At 36.2% G+C, this 16,072-nt stretch overlaps 1 protein-coding gene across 1 annotated transcript in view; it reads right to left on the reverse strand.

Moving 5' to 3' along the window:
- The window catches only part of LOC120523342 (C2 domain-containing protein 2), a 107,678-nt gene that overhangs the window by 29,128 nt on the left and 62,478 nt on the right, over positions 1–16,072 (reverse strand). Inside the window, exons 10-11 of the mRNA XM_039744579.1 lie at positions 8,153–8,318; positions 7,615–7,725 (exon numbers count right to left, since the gene is read on the reverse strand). Of these exons, the coding sequence (XP_039600513.1) occupies positions 7,615–7,725; positions 8,153–8,318 (277 nt within the window). The remainder of the gene's footprint in view (positions 1–7,614; positions 7,726–8,152; positions 8,319–16,072) is intronic.

Here is a 16,072-nt window from a genome sequence, read left to right on the forward strand (position 1 = left end):
ACAATGATCCTACATCTATAACAGCTGTGATTACATTCAGTTATCTGTATTAAAGTTTAAAAGCTAGCAGACCTTATCCAATTAGAAAGGAAAGGATGATAAAGTGGGAACCTTGCTGAAATGTCTTAACAAAACTGATGTTGCCAAAAGTGAAACGGATAAATGACTAAATAATGTTAATCAATTTTTTTCCTTCCCTAGAAGAAAATGACGAGAAGATGACTGGGGAATGCTGCAAGTGTACAGGTATATGAACAAATACTTTGAGTTTCACATTTTAGCACCTTGAAATGTTTGTCACTGTAAGTAATTGAAACAGTAGTTGTCAATAGTAATTAGCATTTTTTCCGTTCTGCTTTACCTCACATAAAGCATGCTGATACCTGAAATACTGGGGTAAAATGTAGTGAAAATGTCTTTTTCTAAAAACACCAATGCACATATGCATGGATTTGTTATTATGTGACAGATTTTTCATCATGTGCCTCTCCTATAACAAAGCATATAGCCTCTCAAAATAATTATAAAGTCAGCCCTTGCGATTTGCTGGTTTATGATTTTCTGATTAGCCTATTCGTGGATCTGTTATCAATAATTAAAGGAAACAATTTGTGATGTACATTTAATTCTGAAAGGAAATCTTTTATTCCTTCAGATAAAGTAAAACTTGTGTGACAGCGTTTTTTTTTTTTTTGACACTGTTAAATTATTTTTATCACTAGAAGTCACTTTGATGGAAATGAGCTGCATAGGGCAAAATCTGCAAACAGTCAAAAAACACTTTCAATTTTACGGATTTAAAAATCCACATTCAGCCAAAATAAATATAGCAAACGAGTTCCTGTTCAGTACCCATTATAAGAAAAATGGCAGGGGACACAAAAATACAGCAAGGTGTGCAACTGACCCACAATCAGTTCTAGACATATATATGATCCGCAAGCTTTCTCATACTGTAAGTAAATACAGTATTATATATTAAGTATCATCTGTTTTAGCTATAATAGCAGCATCTTGAAGGACAATATGCAGAATTATCATGAACTTTCGGGATAACAACACAAGACAAATTGTGATTATACAGTGGTGTGAAAAACTATTTGCCCCCTTCCTGATTTCTTATTCTTTTGCATGTTTGTCACACAAAATGTTTCTGATCATCAAACACATTTAACCATTAGTCAAATATAACACAAGTAAACACAAAATGCAGTTTTTAAATGATGGTTTTTATTATTTAGGGAGAAAAAATCCAAACCTACATAGCCCTGTGTGAAAAAGTAATTGCCCCCTTGTTAAAAAATAACCTAACTGTGGTGTATCACACCTGAGTTCAATTTCCGTAGCCACCCCCAGGCCTGATTACTGCCACACCTGTTTCAATCAAGAAATCACTTAAATAGGAGCTGCCTGACACAGAGAAGTAGACCAAAAGCACCTCAAAAGCTAGACATCATGCAAAGATCCAAAGAAATTCAGGAACAAATGAGAACAGAAGTAATTGAGATCTATCAGTCTGGTAAAGGTTATAAAGCCATTTCTAAAGCTTTGGGACTCCAGTGAACCACAGTGAGAGCCATTATCCACAAATGGCAAAAACATGGAATAGTGGTGAACCTTCCCAGGAGAGGCCGGCTGACCAAAATTACCACAAGAGCGCAGAGACGACTCATCCGAGAGGTCACAAAAGACCCCAGGACAACGTCTAAAGAACTGCAGGCCTCACTTGCCTCAATTAAGGTCAGTGTTCACGACTCCACCATAAGAAAGAGACTGGGCAAAACAGCCTGCATGGCAGATTTCCAAGACGCAAACCACTGTTAAGCAAAAAGAACATTAGGGCTCATCTCAGTTTTGCTAAGAAACATCTCAATGATTGCCAAGACTTTTGGGAAAATACCTTGTGGACTGATGAGACAAAAGTTGAACTTTTTGGAAGGCAAATGTCCCGTTACATCTGGCGTAAAAGGAACACAGCATTTCAGAAAAAGAACATCATGCCAACAGTAAAATATAGTGGTGGTGGTGTGATGGTCTGGGGTTGTTTTGCTGCTTCAGGACCTGGAAGGCTTGCTGTGATAGATGGAACCATGAATTCTACTGTCTACCAAAAAATCCTAAAGGAGAATGTCCGGCCATCTGTTCGTCAACTCAAGCTGAAGCGATCTTGGGGCTGCAACAGGACAATGACCCAAAACACACCAGCAAATCCACCTCTGAATGGCTGAAGAAAAACAAAATGAAGACTTTGGATTGGCCTAGTCAAAGTCCTGACCTGAATCCAATTGAGATGCTATGGCATGACCTTAAAAAGGCGGTTCATGCTAGAAAACCCTCAAATAAAGCTGAATTACAACAATTCTGCAAAGATAAGTGGGCCAAAATTCCTCCAGAGCGCTGTAAAAGACTCATTGCAAGTTATCGCAAACGCTTGATTGCAGTTATTGCTGCTAAGGGTGGCCCAACCAGTTATAGAGGTTCAGGGGGCAATTACTTTTTCACACAGGGCCATGTAGGTTTGGATTTTTTTTTCTCCCTAAATAATAAAAACCATCATTTAAAAACTGCATTTTGTGTTTACTTGTGTTATATTTGACTAATGGTTAAATGTGTTTGATGATCAGAAACATTTTGTGTGACAAACATGCAAAAGAATAAGAAATCAGGAAGGGGGCAAATAGTTTTTCACACCACTGTATGTTGGCTACCCAGTATATGCCATTTCTCTGTTGAAATATATTTTTCCCTGGGTTAGAGTAAAGCAGGAATTAACAGCAGAGCAAGGCACTATTTCAAGAATATTTCTCTAACAAACATGGTAAACCACAACCAGCATGTATGATTGACTTGGTTTAAGATAGTTATTTTGCAGTCACAAAGACACAATAAACAAGCCATCATAACAACATACAATGAACAAAGAGTTTTACCGACAATGTAACAGACACATTGAGGAGCACAGCTGAAACGACCCACAAAGTTAATTCAGGTACAGAGTTAAAGAAAACAAAAGTGTGCCACACACTATATGCATGGCCTGCTAACCAAAGTCATTACTAAGCATACCACTTTAATCCGTTTTGATGGGCACGTACTTTGATTTTTGACTATGTCTATCTTTCTCTTACACATTTAGTAGGTTTGGCAAGAAATTATTTCCTTTTCCATGTGCTATCTCAGCAGTCTGCAAAGATGCAGAGGGCATGGTGGCAGCAGGTTTTTGTTCCAACCAAACTGCTTAGTTAGAAACCAATCCTTGCCAATAACAGATCTGCTGTATTGCAGTACGGTCCAAGCATGACCCTAATCTCACTTTCAGCCTCTTTACTATGTAGACCTGAACAGAATACCCCAAATCCCATCGATAGCCCTTGTGTTTACTGTTATCAGTCTGGTCACTGTCAGGGTTGGCTGCTATTGTAGTTAAATACTCCCCACCTTTCTTTTACATTTATAAACCCAGAAATAAACTAAATAAAATAACAGAATAGACAGGAAAGAAAGCTTAGACTTTTATTCACACATTATAGATAATATTCTTTTTTAAGTCTGAATTGCAATCTGATTATTAGGTGGTTACCTACCAGGTAAACATCCGCCTGTGAAATATGACTGGCAGCTTCTCTCAGCCAATATCCCCAAGCCGCCAAATGGAGCCCTCCCTGCAGCACGGAGGTGCCCCAAATTTCAGCAGGGCATTATGGACTTTGGAGCTTTAACTCACAGCCCTGCTGCATACCATGGGGTCGGCCAGAGGACGCCGCAGGGAGGCTCAAGGACTTATATTTTCCATACAGCTCGGAAGTACATCTCAGTCACGGGGGACAGAAAAAATGACATACTTCCGGGTTGAAGAAAAAGGAGTTTTCACCCGACCCAGAAGTGTTACAAAGTCACATGGACAGAGAGAGAAAGAGAACACTTCTGGGTCAAGAAGTATAAATGGACTGTCGGAGATCCCAGCAGGCAGCCTAGTTGGGAGGAAGGGTGACTGAGCTGCTGAGAGGTGTGGAGGATTGGATTATTGTTTATTGAGAACTGAGAATTGTATTGACTTATTATAGTATAGTGGAGGTTCTTGTGCACATTATTATAAATAAAAAAAGTCAACATTTGGACTTTTATCTGGTGTCTGACGTCTGGTCTGAGGGCAACAGCGCCCCCTATCTGTCACACGCCATATCCTCACAGTTGAGAGATGCAGATCATAGATGTGTGATACAGTATCTGACAAAACATACAAAGAGCAGACAACACGTTTCGCGTCTATGGGGCACATTAGGTGTACGCACTTTTGAATCCTTTTATGGGGATTGAACCTTTGACGTCAGCGCCAGACGTAATGCCTCGGACACCGTACCGCAGAGGCTGGGTCACTAATTTGGCAGGGTGAAGATCAGAGTATTACATTCTTTTTTAAGTCTGAATCGCAATTGGATTATTAGGTGGTTACCTATCAGGTAATATACCAAAAACAGAAGCACACTACAGGGAGTATGACAAAACAATACCAATAAAACCTGGTTCAGTAGTAGTTCGTTTTGCGTATAAACATCCAATATACTTAGACTATCAGTTGGCTCTTTGTGTTAGTGATCACTGTTCTGGCATGGCCTCTGGATGGATGGAATAACTGAGATACGGCAAAGCCTCTGTAGGGATGGAGAGGCACTTTAACCTCAATTTATTTTAGACTTTTGACTTTGACCAGTCCAGTCCTGCTTAGGCATAACTCAACCAGCACCAACTTGTTTTGTCTATTAGGGCTGTCAGAACAACATCACTATTTGAATATAATTTCGACTTGTATGGAGAAAAAAAAAAAAAAAAAAAAAAAAACTTATTTGAAGGCAAAAGCGAACATTTGATTGTGAAACTACTGTCTGTTTTTTTTTTTTGCACTACCTCACACTAATTTCGCCATTGTTTTACTCCAGTTACCCTATACTACAATATTTCTGTATTTTGCATATAATTTCACACATTACTTCCAAGATCAGTGTTTGGATGTTGTTTGCTGCTGTTTTATACTAACACCATTAGGCATTCATCATAGGAAACAAAAGCAGATGTCCATTCTCAATAAACATAATGGGAACTAACTGCCATTGTTCCAATGTTCCTTTTATTATTATAAAGCCAATTTTACAAAACACTTTCAATGTCAGAAAAGCATACTTGGGTACCTCGACAAACACGTCTTCTGTTGGATACTGGTTTGACAAACAATTAGCAAAACAATGGAGAAATGAAAAATAACTATTAAGTGTTATATTTTGCTGCCTTTGTAAAGGGGAAAAAGAATCCCATAGAGTTTAATCCTGCATATTATTATTTGACCATTGGCACCCTGCTCTACAAAATTATTAAATCAGGTTTCTCAAAGCACTTGATTTACCTTCCACAAACTGAATTTATTTATTTATTTTTTAACTATAGCCTATGATTGTTTTTAAAATATTTCAGTGTATTATTTTTTACTTGGTAGAAGAATTTTAATTTGCTGTTAATGAAAGTGTTTGCCCAATAAGAAATATAATGAGGACAGAATATTTAAAGATCATTACAATACAACATTTAGTATTTTCATTAACTCCTTTTCTGAACCATGAACAGACTCACATTGCTTTGACTTATATAAAATACAGTTGGGCAGTAATTTCACATGTTTACCACCCATAGACCAGAAAGGCACATAGTACAGCTAAGGGCTGGACAGTGTGAGGTGTAAAGTATCTTATAGGTTTAACGAGTTTAAGCTATTGTGAGCAAAATTTTGTATGCATTGAAAACATGTGAAATGACTTGGATCCATTTTTTTTAACCTGTCACTTTCCAAGTACAGAAAATGTTGCTTTTGTGAAGGGCAATGTTTTAAAGTGAAGGCAGCATCAGTGCACAAGTCATAAGTGCTGAATACCTTGGAAACAAGCCACTAGCAAAAAAGTAAAAGTATTAATAATAATGAAGCATAAAAAGGCATGTTAGGAATAAGGGTACATGTTGTAGCACTTAGAACTTTTAACTTATGTTCAAATATATTTGAATATTTACTTATTTTGTATAATTTTATAGCCATATTGCCCTTCATTTTCCTTTCTGATCTGGTGAGTCCCAATTATATGATCCAAGCAAGAACTGGTTATAACGTTTCCCTAATTGCCAGGTTAAACAATTTTATTTTAAAATTAGAAAAATCAAAAAAGGAAAAAGATTTGCTAACAATATAAACCATAAATTTAATTGAAAATTATTTTTAAATTAATTTAATTTAAACTCTACTTAAATTAAAAAATAACAAATAAAACATATCAAATGCTGAAACTGAGAAATTGTATTGTTTTTTTTGAAAAAAAAAATATGCTCATTGTGAATTTTATGCCAGCAACACATTTCAAAAAGGTGGAAATACTTTGTAATGCTATTTGTTCTATTATCAGCTATATATGGGTTAAATGATTGGCAAATGATCACATTCTGTTTTGTCATGTATTTTACACAGCATCCCAACTTTTTGGAAATGGGACTGAAATTACCAAAAGGTGGAATATACTGTCTGAAAGTTAGGATATGGTCAACCCTATTACCCTACCACCACAATAAAACAAGACCTTGCCTAATCTTATGGCTTGTTAGTATTTTCATTCTGCCATGTCAGGTCATTCTTACATCAGTGTTTTCCCCAAGGATGTCATCTAAATTATTTGTACCCTGTAGCAGAATAGTGCTTCTTAATCCTTTACTTTTTTCTCTTCATTATCCTTCCAAACACTTATTAAATCAGATACTTCACAATGAACACACACAGGCATAAATGAAAACAAGTTAGATGGACAACTGCTGGTTTGTAATTTGATCTTATTGCCAACAAGGAGCACATGTAATGAATGCAGCTGTTTAACACATAAATATGCAATTAGGGGAGGGAAAGAAGCTGGAAATCTAAAATGAAGCAAAACAATTTTATTTGAGAAATAAGTGTTTCAACAGCAATAATTAAATTCTCATTAAGAAACTGGTTTGGAACAAAATGTTTGCAGCCTCTACCACCCTCCAGTATTAACTTTGCAGACCTCTGTTCTAACTGAACAAATTGAAGAAAGATTAAACATTGAGAATTAAAGAAAGCTGCATACAACAATTTGGAAAATGTTTAGCCTCCAGGAATGTCTATGCAAACATCTGTTCAAACTGAAAAAGGATCTGTTATTGAGCCATTAAAGAAACCTGTATGCAAATACAATTTGGCAAAAGTTTAACAGTGATTCATTGTACACAGTGTACGGTTAAAAATAAAGGTAAAAACACTTTGTGTAGTCTCTTAAAATAGTAATACAAAGCATATTTAATTTACAATAATTGTAGCTCACTGTAGGCAGCATTAAAGCTATAGTAAAAAAAAAAAACAATTGCTAGATAAAGAAGAAAGAGATGTAGTAAGAAGCAACGAAAAAAGAGAAAATTATTTTAGCAACTGATTGGTAGCTGGTACAAAACAAGACTGAAAGCTGATGAGGAGGGGTGGGGGAGAGAGAGAGAGAAAGCACACACTGAGCGTTGTGCTGTGTAGCTCAAAGAATAAATAATGCAGAATGTTTACTGCTGACCATTTACCTGTGTCAGAAGAAGAAAGGGCTTTACTAACTGTGGCTCCTGATGGAGAGCTCTGCTGTGAGACAGATCTTTCTGAAACTTTAGCTTTGAAAGAAGCCTTCAAAGGAGAATCTAAAGTAAAAATGAAAATAATACATCTCTTATTAGACCCTTTGCTACTGATTAATTTAAATTTAGCAAAAAAAAAAAAAAAAAGGTTTCAAAAACAGTCTTCTTTGTTTCATTTACATTAATACAATAAACTCTGTTGCCATCAAAGCATCCCAAAGACTTCGATAGGAATATTCATGATTTGCACATCACATACAGGCATCTGCAAATCACACATATATTAAAAAAGAGGGCACTTATCAATCAATACTTGTATAAAATGTTGGCTCTGATATCATCTTATGGCTCAAAAAACAAAAAAACATACATTCTTAAAGTCATTTTCACAGAACATGTAGAAAATAAATTGTCTAAAATAACTACATTTCACAGAACATGACCATTTTTTTATTCAAAAATAATGAATGTATTTTACAGCCCACTTTACCTGAACTAAGACTAGAAGGTGATCGCCCAGGTTTTGTTTTTACAGCAGTAACTGTAGTCACTACAGTTCCACAGGGCATGACCGTTCGGTCCATTTCTACTTTCTTAGCAGGGACTGGTGTTGGTAGAGGCCATGACCTCAGCTCACTGGAATCTAGATAGGAGAACTGTGCAAGAATAGGTGAACGTTATGATTGATTTTTACCAAGCTATTCACTGATATAAGGAAAATAAGCAGTACATTGCACTCAGCCTTTAAACCCAACTTATTTTTACATGATCTGCACTTTGTTATATTTTAAAACTGCAAAGGTGGAGGAAAAATATTATCTTAAACTTTAAGAATATTAAAAAGACAAAAAAATAAACAAAACCTGTTGTATCTTTCCCAGTATCTGCACGCCAAGTTAAATGGTAAAAATTCTGGCCTGTCTCCATCCATGCTGGCTTGCTACTTAAAACCTGCTGTTTGTAATCATTCAGTGTAGGTGATCACAAACAACCTGCTGCAGCACAAGGACTGAAAAGTGCAAGTGGCTTGAGTGAAGTCAGCTCCCTATAATGAGCATAATTATGTAGGAAATTGTAGTGTTTAATCTATGAAAAACATTATTTGCTTTAATGCAAATGGAATATTAATATTTTTAACAAGTGGAGGAAAAGCAAAACCTACTTTGCTATGCAATGTGATTACTCTTCAAAAATCACACTCAGCCTGCCAAAACCAGGATGGCTCAGCATAAGGGCTTAAATGGCCATCTTTCTCCAACCAAGTCTTATTTTGAGCAGGCAACTACTAGGACAAAATGGTAATCTCAAAGACAAAAGTCCAAAGATGAATTATTTTCTTCATCTGTAATTCATTAAATGCTATTTTTAACCCTATTAAGATTTGAAAGCATAGATTTATTTTACAAAAAAAAAAAAACTGGGTAATGATTCCACTTAGTATCAGTTTTAATAACTAGACAAATGTCTGTTCTTCTTAAGCTTACAAACCTAGCATCATATCATCACATTTTTATATTTGAGTCCTTGAAAAAAAATAGAAATAGGATCCTTAACTGCAATTCACCTATACATTATATTACACATTTTAACAAAAAATAATAAAGTAGCTATTTCGACTTTGTGAAATTACACAGTAGATTCAGAAAGTAATCAGACCTCTTCACTTTCTGCATATTTTATTGTGTTGTAGATTTAACTATAATGGATAACTTTGCCATTTTTGCCCATCAATATACATACAATAACATATAATGACAAAATGAAAACATTTTTTCAGAAAGGTTTGCAAAATTATTAAAAATCATAAACTTAACTTTCTTAGTTCAGTACTTTGTGGAAGCCCCCTCCTTGGGAGCAATTAGAGTTGTGAATCTTCTTTTATAAGGCTCTACTTAATTTGCCCATATATACTTGAGAAGTTTATTCTGTTCTTCCTGGCAGACCCTTTCCAGCTCTGTTAGAATTTTATGGGAAGCATCAGTAAACTGCCTTGTTCAGGTATCTCCACAAATGTTCTATAGTGTTTAAGTCTGGGCTTTTGCCTGGGACACTCAATAGCAGTCAGAGACTTATCCCAAAATTACTCCAATGTCATCTTGGCCATATGGTTCACATTACTGATGTGCTAGAAAGTGAACCACCAATCCAGTCTGAGGTTGCATGCAATCTGTAGCAGGTTCCCTTCAACAACCTCTCTATTTTTGGTTGCATTCATCATTCTACTGATTTTGTCCACTCACTGTCCCTGCTGCTGAGAAACACCTCAATGTTATCACTACCATCCTTCAGGAATAGTATTAGACAGCTGATGAGCAATGCCTGGTCTTCGAAAGACATACAGCTTGGAGTTCTGCCCAAAGAGTCCAATATTTGTCTCATCAGATCATAAGCTCTTTTTCCTCGTGCTCTCCAAGTCCCTTAACTGCTGTATAGCAAAACGCCAAGCAGGCTTATTTGATGTTTACTCAAGAGTGGCTTCCATCTAACCACTCTACCATAAACATTAGATTGATGGAGTACTGCCGAGATGGTCATCCTCCAGATAGGTTCTGCCATCTCAGCAGAGGACCTCTGAAGCACTGTTACAGTGACAAAAGGGTTCTAGGTCACCTCACAGACCTAGGCCCTTCTTCCCCAGTTAATTTGTTTGTCTGGACAGCCAACGCTAGGAAGAGTCCTAGTGACTCCAGACTTTTTCCATTTCAAAATTATTAAGGACACTTGGCAATTGAGAACACTCAAAGCTTTAGATGTGTTTTTTTTAGCCTTTGTCCTGATCTATGACTCACCACAATTTGATTGTGGTGGTCTGTCAAAATAACCAATATTGTATTAACATACAAGATGATACCAAAACATGATGGTAATAAGTTTTTTTATAGTGTCTGAAGTACTAAGTACAGTAAGTGTTGGTATTGCACTCGGGCGTGACTACAATTAGAAAAAAAGCACAATAATGTGGGAAAAACACAAGTAAAAATGAAAACACTTCATAGTGGTGATGCACCATTTTAGTAAATACCAGAAAAGAGTCAAAAAAGTCTGTAAATATTCTGTGTGTAACTGTGAGAATGGTATTATTTATAAAAGAAAAAAAAAAGGTAAAAACACACAAAAGCTTTTGTTATTGGCACTTTTAGCCCATTATGGATCTGTAATAATTTAACTTGTAGTCACACAAATTTCTAACAGAAGATTAAATGACAGCAAGATTAATCACTTTAATACTATGTCATAAACAGTTCCCATAAAGAAATGAAGGCTTTGCATTCAATCTCAGATTATGATTTGCACATCTACAGATGTCAATACAAACATTCATTCATTTTCTACCTGGCATATAGAGTTCAGTGTCACAGTGGAAACCTCGTTCACATTCAGAATCTTGCATATAGGACTGTGGGATGTGGGAGGAAACCATACATTAGCAGTGCCAACAACAGATCAGCAAGTAAAAATTGAAACAAGTTTTAAACCAAGCTGCTATAAGGCTTTTTAACATCAGTGATGAAATGAGCTGCTCTATTTGTTAATGTCAAAATAAAATTTATTTAGAGTTTCAATGCCTCGAAGACCAAGACACATTTCACTAATAATATGGTATGTACTGTCTTAATAGTCTAGGCAAGTACTGTGTTAATAGGTGTAGTCATATAGACACATACGCAGTTAGCAGAACTGCCAAAGCAGTATAATTCATTAATGAATACAAATCTGCAAATGCTAAATTTGTGCCTCTCTTTTGGTTTTCAAAGGAAAACTAATGTTCATCAATGCAACCCCGAAAATGTGACAAACTTAGTGAAAAAGCACATCTATATACTGTATATAATGCAAAGTCACTCATTTATTCATCAACAAAAACACTATTTTCTATTTAGTTAAAAAGCTGAAAATTGGCAGGATGATTCATCTAGGGGAATAAGAATCTGCTATGAAAGGACATTTTGTCATATCAGCAGCAATATAGACAATATTAAATCCATCACGGCTTGTGACTAGGACTGTATGAGCAAATCAGGTTACTGGTTCAGGAGGGGTGGCAAATTGAATGGCTACAGTGTTAAAAGCATTACCATGAACACATGAAACTACTTTGACTAGTTTCACATCAAAGCTGTCAGTGTCCATTTTCCAAAAGCAATCTGTGTTTAGAGTACCTATCAATTTCATCCCTCCTTGTTCATTTATGGTATAATAATTTATAACTGTACATTGTGATACAACTCTTAGAGCAATTCAAAAAACTGATGCATGTGCAAGCTTATAGAATGTGACTAACTGGGTTTTCCGATCTTGCATAGTCTTTGTAAAACGGTTTTCTATAATCAATTAGCTGCCAAAGTCTTTGCCATCAATCACATCAAAGTGTACATGTCTTGCTCTAAACACTCCTTCTGTGCAACTTCCTCCAACTAACTGACTTGACTGTGTACAAAGTTTTACCTTACCAGGACTGTCTATATAGTAGATTTTTGCTGTCTAACCTTTCATGTCGGTTATGGAGCAGTGCAGAGTAGATAGGTTACTTTTGTACTGTTTCATTGCAGGACTACAAAATTTGTTGTAAAATTTATCACCATTTTATTCAAAATGCTCCTGGCAAGAGTGCCATCTATTATAGTTCTGAATGTAAAATGATCTTGCGTGAAGATTTAATACTGTCCTGATGTGTGAACAGAAATGAACAATGTTACAAACTAAGTTAATCAGTCTTCGCAGTACAGAAAGACAATTATATGTCCCAACACAAATTTAAATTAACTGTACAATTAACAAGATTGTTCAGCTTTAACTGGTAACTTAGTTGTTAATATCCAAAATATATTATTTATATTATATATATTTAAAAGTTGAATTATAAATAGTGAGTTCACTATTTAAATGAGTGCAGAGAATAAAAGTTTATTTTTTATTCTCCAAATCTTTAACACCTGCGAAATTACATAACTTTTGAATGCAACAAGTGTCCTTGTAGGCATAGCCACTCTTTATTCATTGAAAAATAGTGCCTCCAAAGGAAACAGGATACAGGAAGTTCAAATTACCACATGATACAAACACCCATTAATAAGAAATTCTAAAATGCAAATTTGCACAACCATGGTGAAACATCTTGCATTTGGCTTTTCTCTGTGGAGAGGGAAACATTTCTTCTAAGAAGATGGGTAATGCTAAAGATTCAGAAAGTGACTGCGTGTTTGTCCTACCCATACTTAACAGACTGATCTTAGAGTGAATGGCTTGCTAGGTGAGCATGTATCCTGTTCTATCAGAAAATAGATTCCAGTTCAAAGACAAAAGGTAAATTTTCATCTTAAAAATCCATGCAGAAAGAAAATCATTGCTACTGTCATCTTACTATCACCTGAATGGACAGTTTAGTAATCAGTAATTAAAGTAAATTAAAGGTCTCTGCCACCTTAACCACACTTAAAAAAATACTAAATGCTATAAAAGAAACAGTACAAGTAAAGGCACTCCCTGTCTAAGCAACATCACTGATCTTCAATTTCTTCTTTAAGATAACATAGGGGTTATGGGTCTCCCTCAAAAAAGAGTGGATTGCTCTCTCCAGGGGACTCATGTATAATTACACCTTGCAAAGAATTAATGTTAAAACTTGGTGTACGAACAAAACTAGAAATGTGTATAAACACAAAAACGTTCAGGTGAATAAAACTGTAAGAATAAAGTTCTACTTTCACTTTATAAATCTCAATCAACAGGAATTTTAAAGCATATGCACAAGGCTGTGGCATCATTCTGACTCCTTCCAGAATTTCACATATTTAAATATGCAAATCAATATAAATAGCCACTTCCATTCAGTGCCTTGTTAAAACACAATGGCAAAAGCATGTGTATAAAATAATTTCAGCAAATATGAAATGGAGGTCCTGCTCTGTGAAGTGGAGGCAAGGAGAAATGTACTAATTTGGTGGCTTAACACTAGAATTACCAGAGCCTACGAAAAAACTTGTAAATCCGTCCCACCTTAAATCGCTTCTTAAAACCGTTCTCACCTCTCCGCCAGCGTCTTTTGTTAATCTAAATGTGCTGATAAAAGAAAAACTGCAAGTAGCTGGCTATTCCATCCCCCCACCGATTTAGAACGTGCACAAACTTCTCCCAGATCATGCCTTGATTGATTTTCTGGGAGTGAAGTGGAGTTTTAGAGTGGAAATAATAGATTGTTGTTTGGAACACACGCATTTCATGTCTGTTCCGTTTCTACATTAATCTGTGTAAACACATTGTTAAAAAAGAAACGTTTTTTATATTGTAGTAATAGATGACAAAATGTAGGCATAAACTATATAATGTATGAAGCCTGAAGTCCAAATATCAAAAGAAATATTTTCACAGAAGGTACAAATCTAACACAACAATTACGCTTTACAATTACTTGTAAAGGTTAGCTTTTTTTTTTTTTTTTTAGTCAGTTTGATTATCTTGGCCGCGTTCACGAGCCCAAACACACCCCACCCCCGCATCTGATACAGCTGTTTTCACATAGACGCGCTGTAACAGAGGTAAACTCGGCTCCCTTCTACATCGGAGCAAGAATGCACATACCATTGCTTGCATACTAAAGTGTCAGCAGGCACTTTTCGTGGCATTACACACAGTTTTGCGCATGCCCTCTGCACACTACTTGTGACTTTAGGCTTTAGGAAGTAAGTAAATAAATAAAGGTAAATCGTGTAGAAGGGAGTCGAGTTTACCTATGTTACAGCGCGTCTATGTGAAAACAGCAGTATCAGATGCAGGGGTGGGGTGTGTTTGGGCTCGTGAACGCGGCTGAGATAATAAAACTGACTAAAAAAAAAAAAAACAAAGCTAACCTTTACAAGTATCATAAATTATACCGGCAGTTACAGACTGAAATCAAATGTATGTTTTTATTCTAAAATAGTAAGACTAAGAGCAGTTTACTTCTCAAAACGGAGAGGTGCAGGATCGAACTCGCAACCTTTTGATTCCCAGTCGGCAGCTGAGTCTATTGCGCCATGGAGGAAGTCATAATAAACAATTGTCAAAGTCGCATGTTAAGGCGGCTTTTTGTTTCTGCAGTTATATTTTTAATAAAAGCGTAATTGTTGTGTTAGATTTGTACCTTCTGTGAAAATATTTCTTTTGATATTTGGACTTCAGGCTTCATACATTATATAGTTTATGCCTACATTTTGTCATCTACTAGTAGAATATAAAAACGTTTCTGTTTTAACAATGTGTTTAGACAGATTACTGTAGAAACGGAACAGACATGAAATGCGTGTGTTCCAAACAACGATCTAGTATTTCCACTCCACTTCACTCCCAGAAAATCAATCAAGGCATGATCTGGGAGAAGTTTGTGCACGTTCTAAGTCGGTGGGGGGATGGAATAGCCGGCTGCTTGCAGCCTGATTTTTATCAGCACATTTAGATGACAAAAGACGCTGGTGGAGAGCTGTGAACGATTTTAAGAAGCGATTTAAGGTGGGACGGATTTACAAGTTTTTTCGTAGCCTCTGGTAATTCTAGTGTTAAGCAGTGGTCAAAGCAACAAAAGGAAATTGATGGAGTGGCACACGTGGCAGAAGCACTCAAAAGTTCCAGGTCAGAAAGTCACACAGTGCCGAATATAAAAAAAAAAAAATAAAGAAATGGTCAGATATCAAAGTCATAATGAAAAGGCAAATCGTAGCCCACCATCTAAGTGTGAATACATGGCTTACACCATTTGAGCAGCAAGCTGCTGCAATTACTGGACACTCATATCTCACCACAACATTAATGAGACACATATACACATCACAGACAATGTTCACATTTTATAAATTCATTCTCTGAATGGGCCTTTATAGCTGGATGTTGCTATGAATTGTACTTTGATGTTTGCCCATTCAACTACAGTGTAAGGAAATCTTACATATCTGGATGACAAGCAGAAGATACCATCCCATACAGCTGCCATAGTGTGACTGAGCGATGATACCCATTTGGTTGGTCATGCTGATAAGATCCTGAAGCTAAAAATTTGAGGGTGGACAGAACTTGCCAAGGATAAGGTGGAACACATTCCCTCAAAATCTGCTTTTGAAATTCGTGCCCCAATTCAGCACACGGCCCTAAGAGAATAGCTCTTGGAAATCTAAATCAACTTAGAAGCCACTCATCATGGGACAAGTAATCAATATCATCTGTAAATACGTGCTCTCTTTCAATTCTTCCATTCGTCTTTGCAAAGTCTTCTAACAACACTAAAGCAACCATGTAGTTTTTATACATCGCGACATAAGTGCAGTAACGTATGCACCAGTTACACATGAGGTCCCAGGTGATGTGGGGGAGAAATTGTTCTTAATGGAAGATTTCAAGTATCTCAGGATCCAGTTCACAAGTGCTGGAAGAAGGGAACACA

This window comes from Polypterus senegalus, chromosome 2 (assembly GCF_016835505.1).
Source record: "Polypterus senegalus isolate Bchr_013 chromosome 2, ASM1683550v1, whole genome shotgun sequence".
In the NCBI taxonomy this organism is placed as follows: domain Eukaryota; kingdom Metazoa; phylum Chordata; class Cladistia; order Polypteriformes; family Polypteridae; genus Polypterus; species Polypterus senegalus.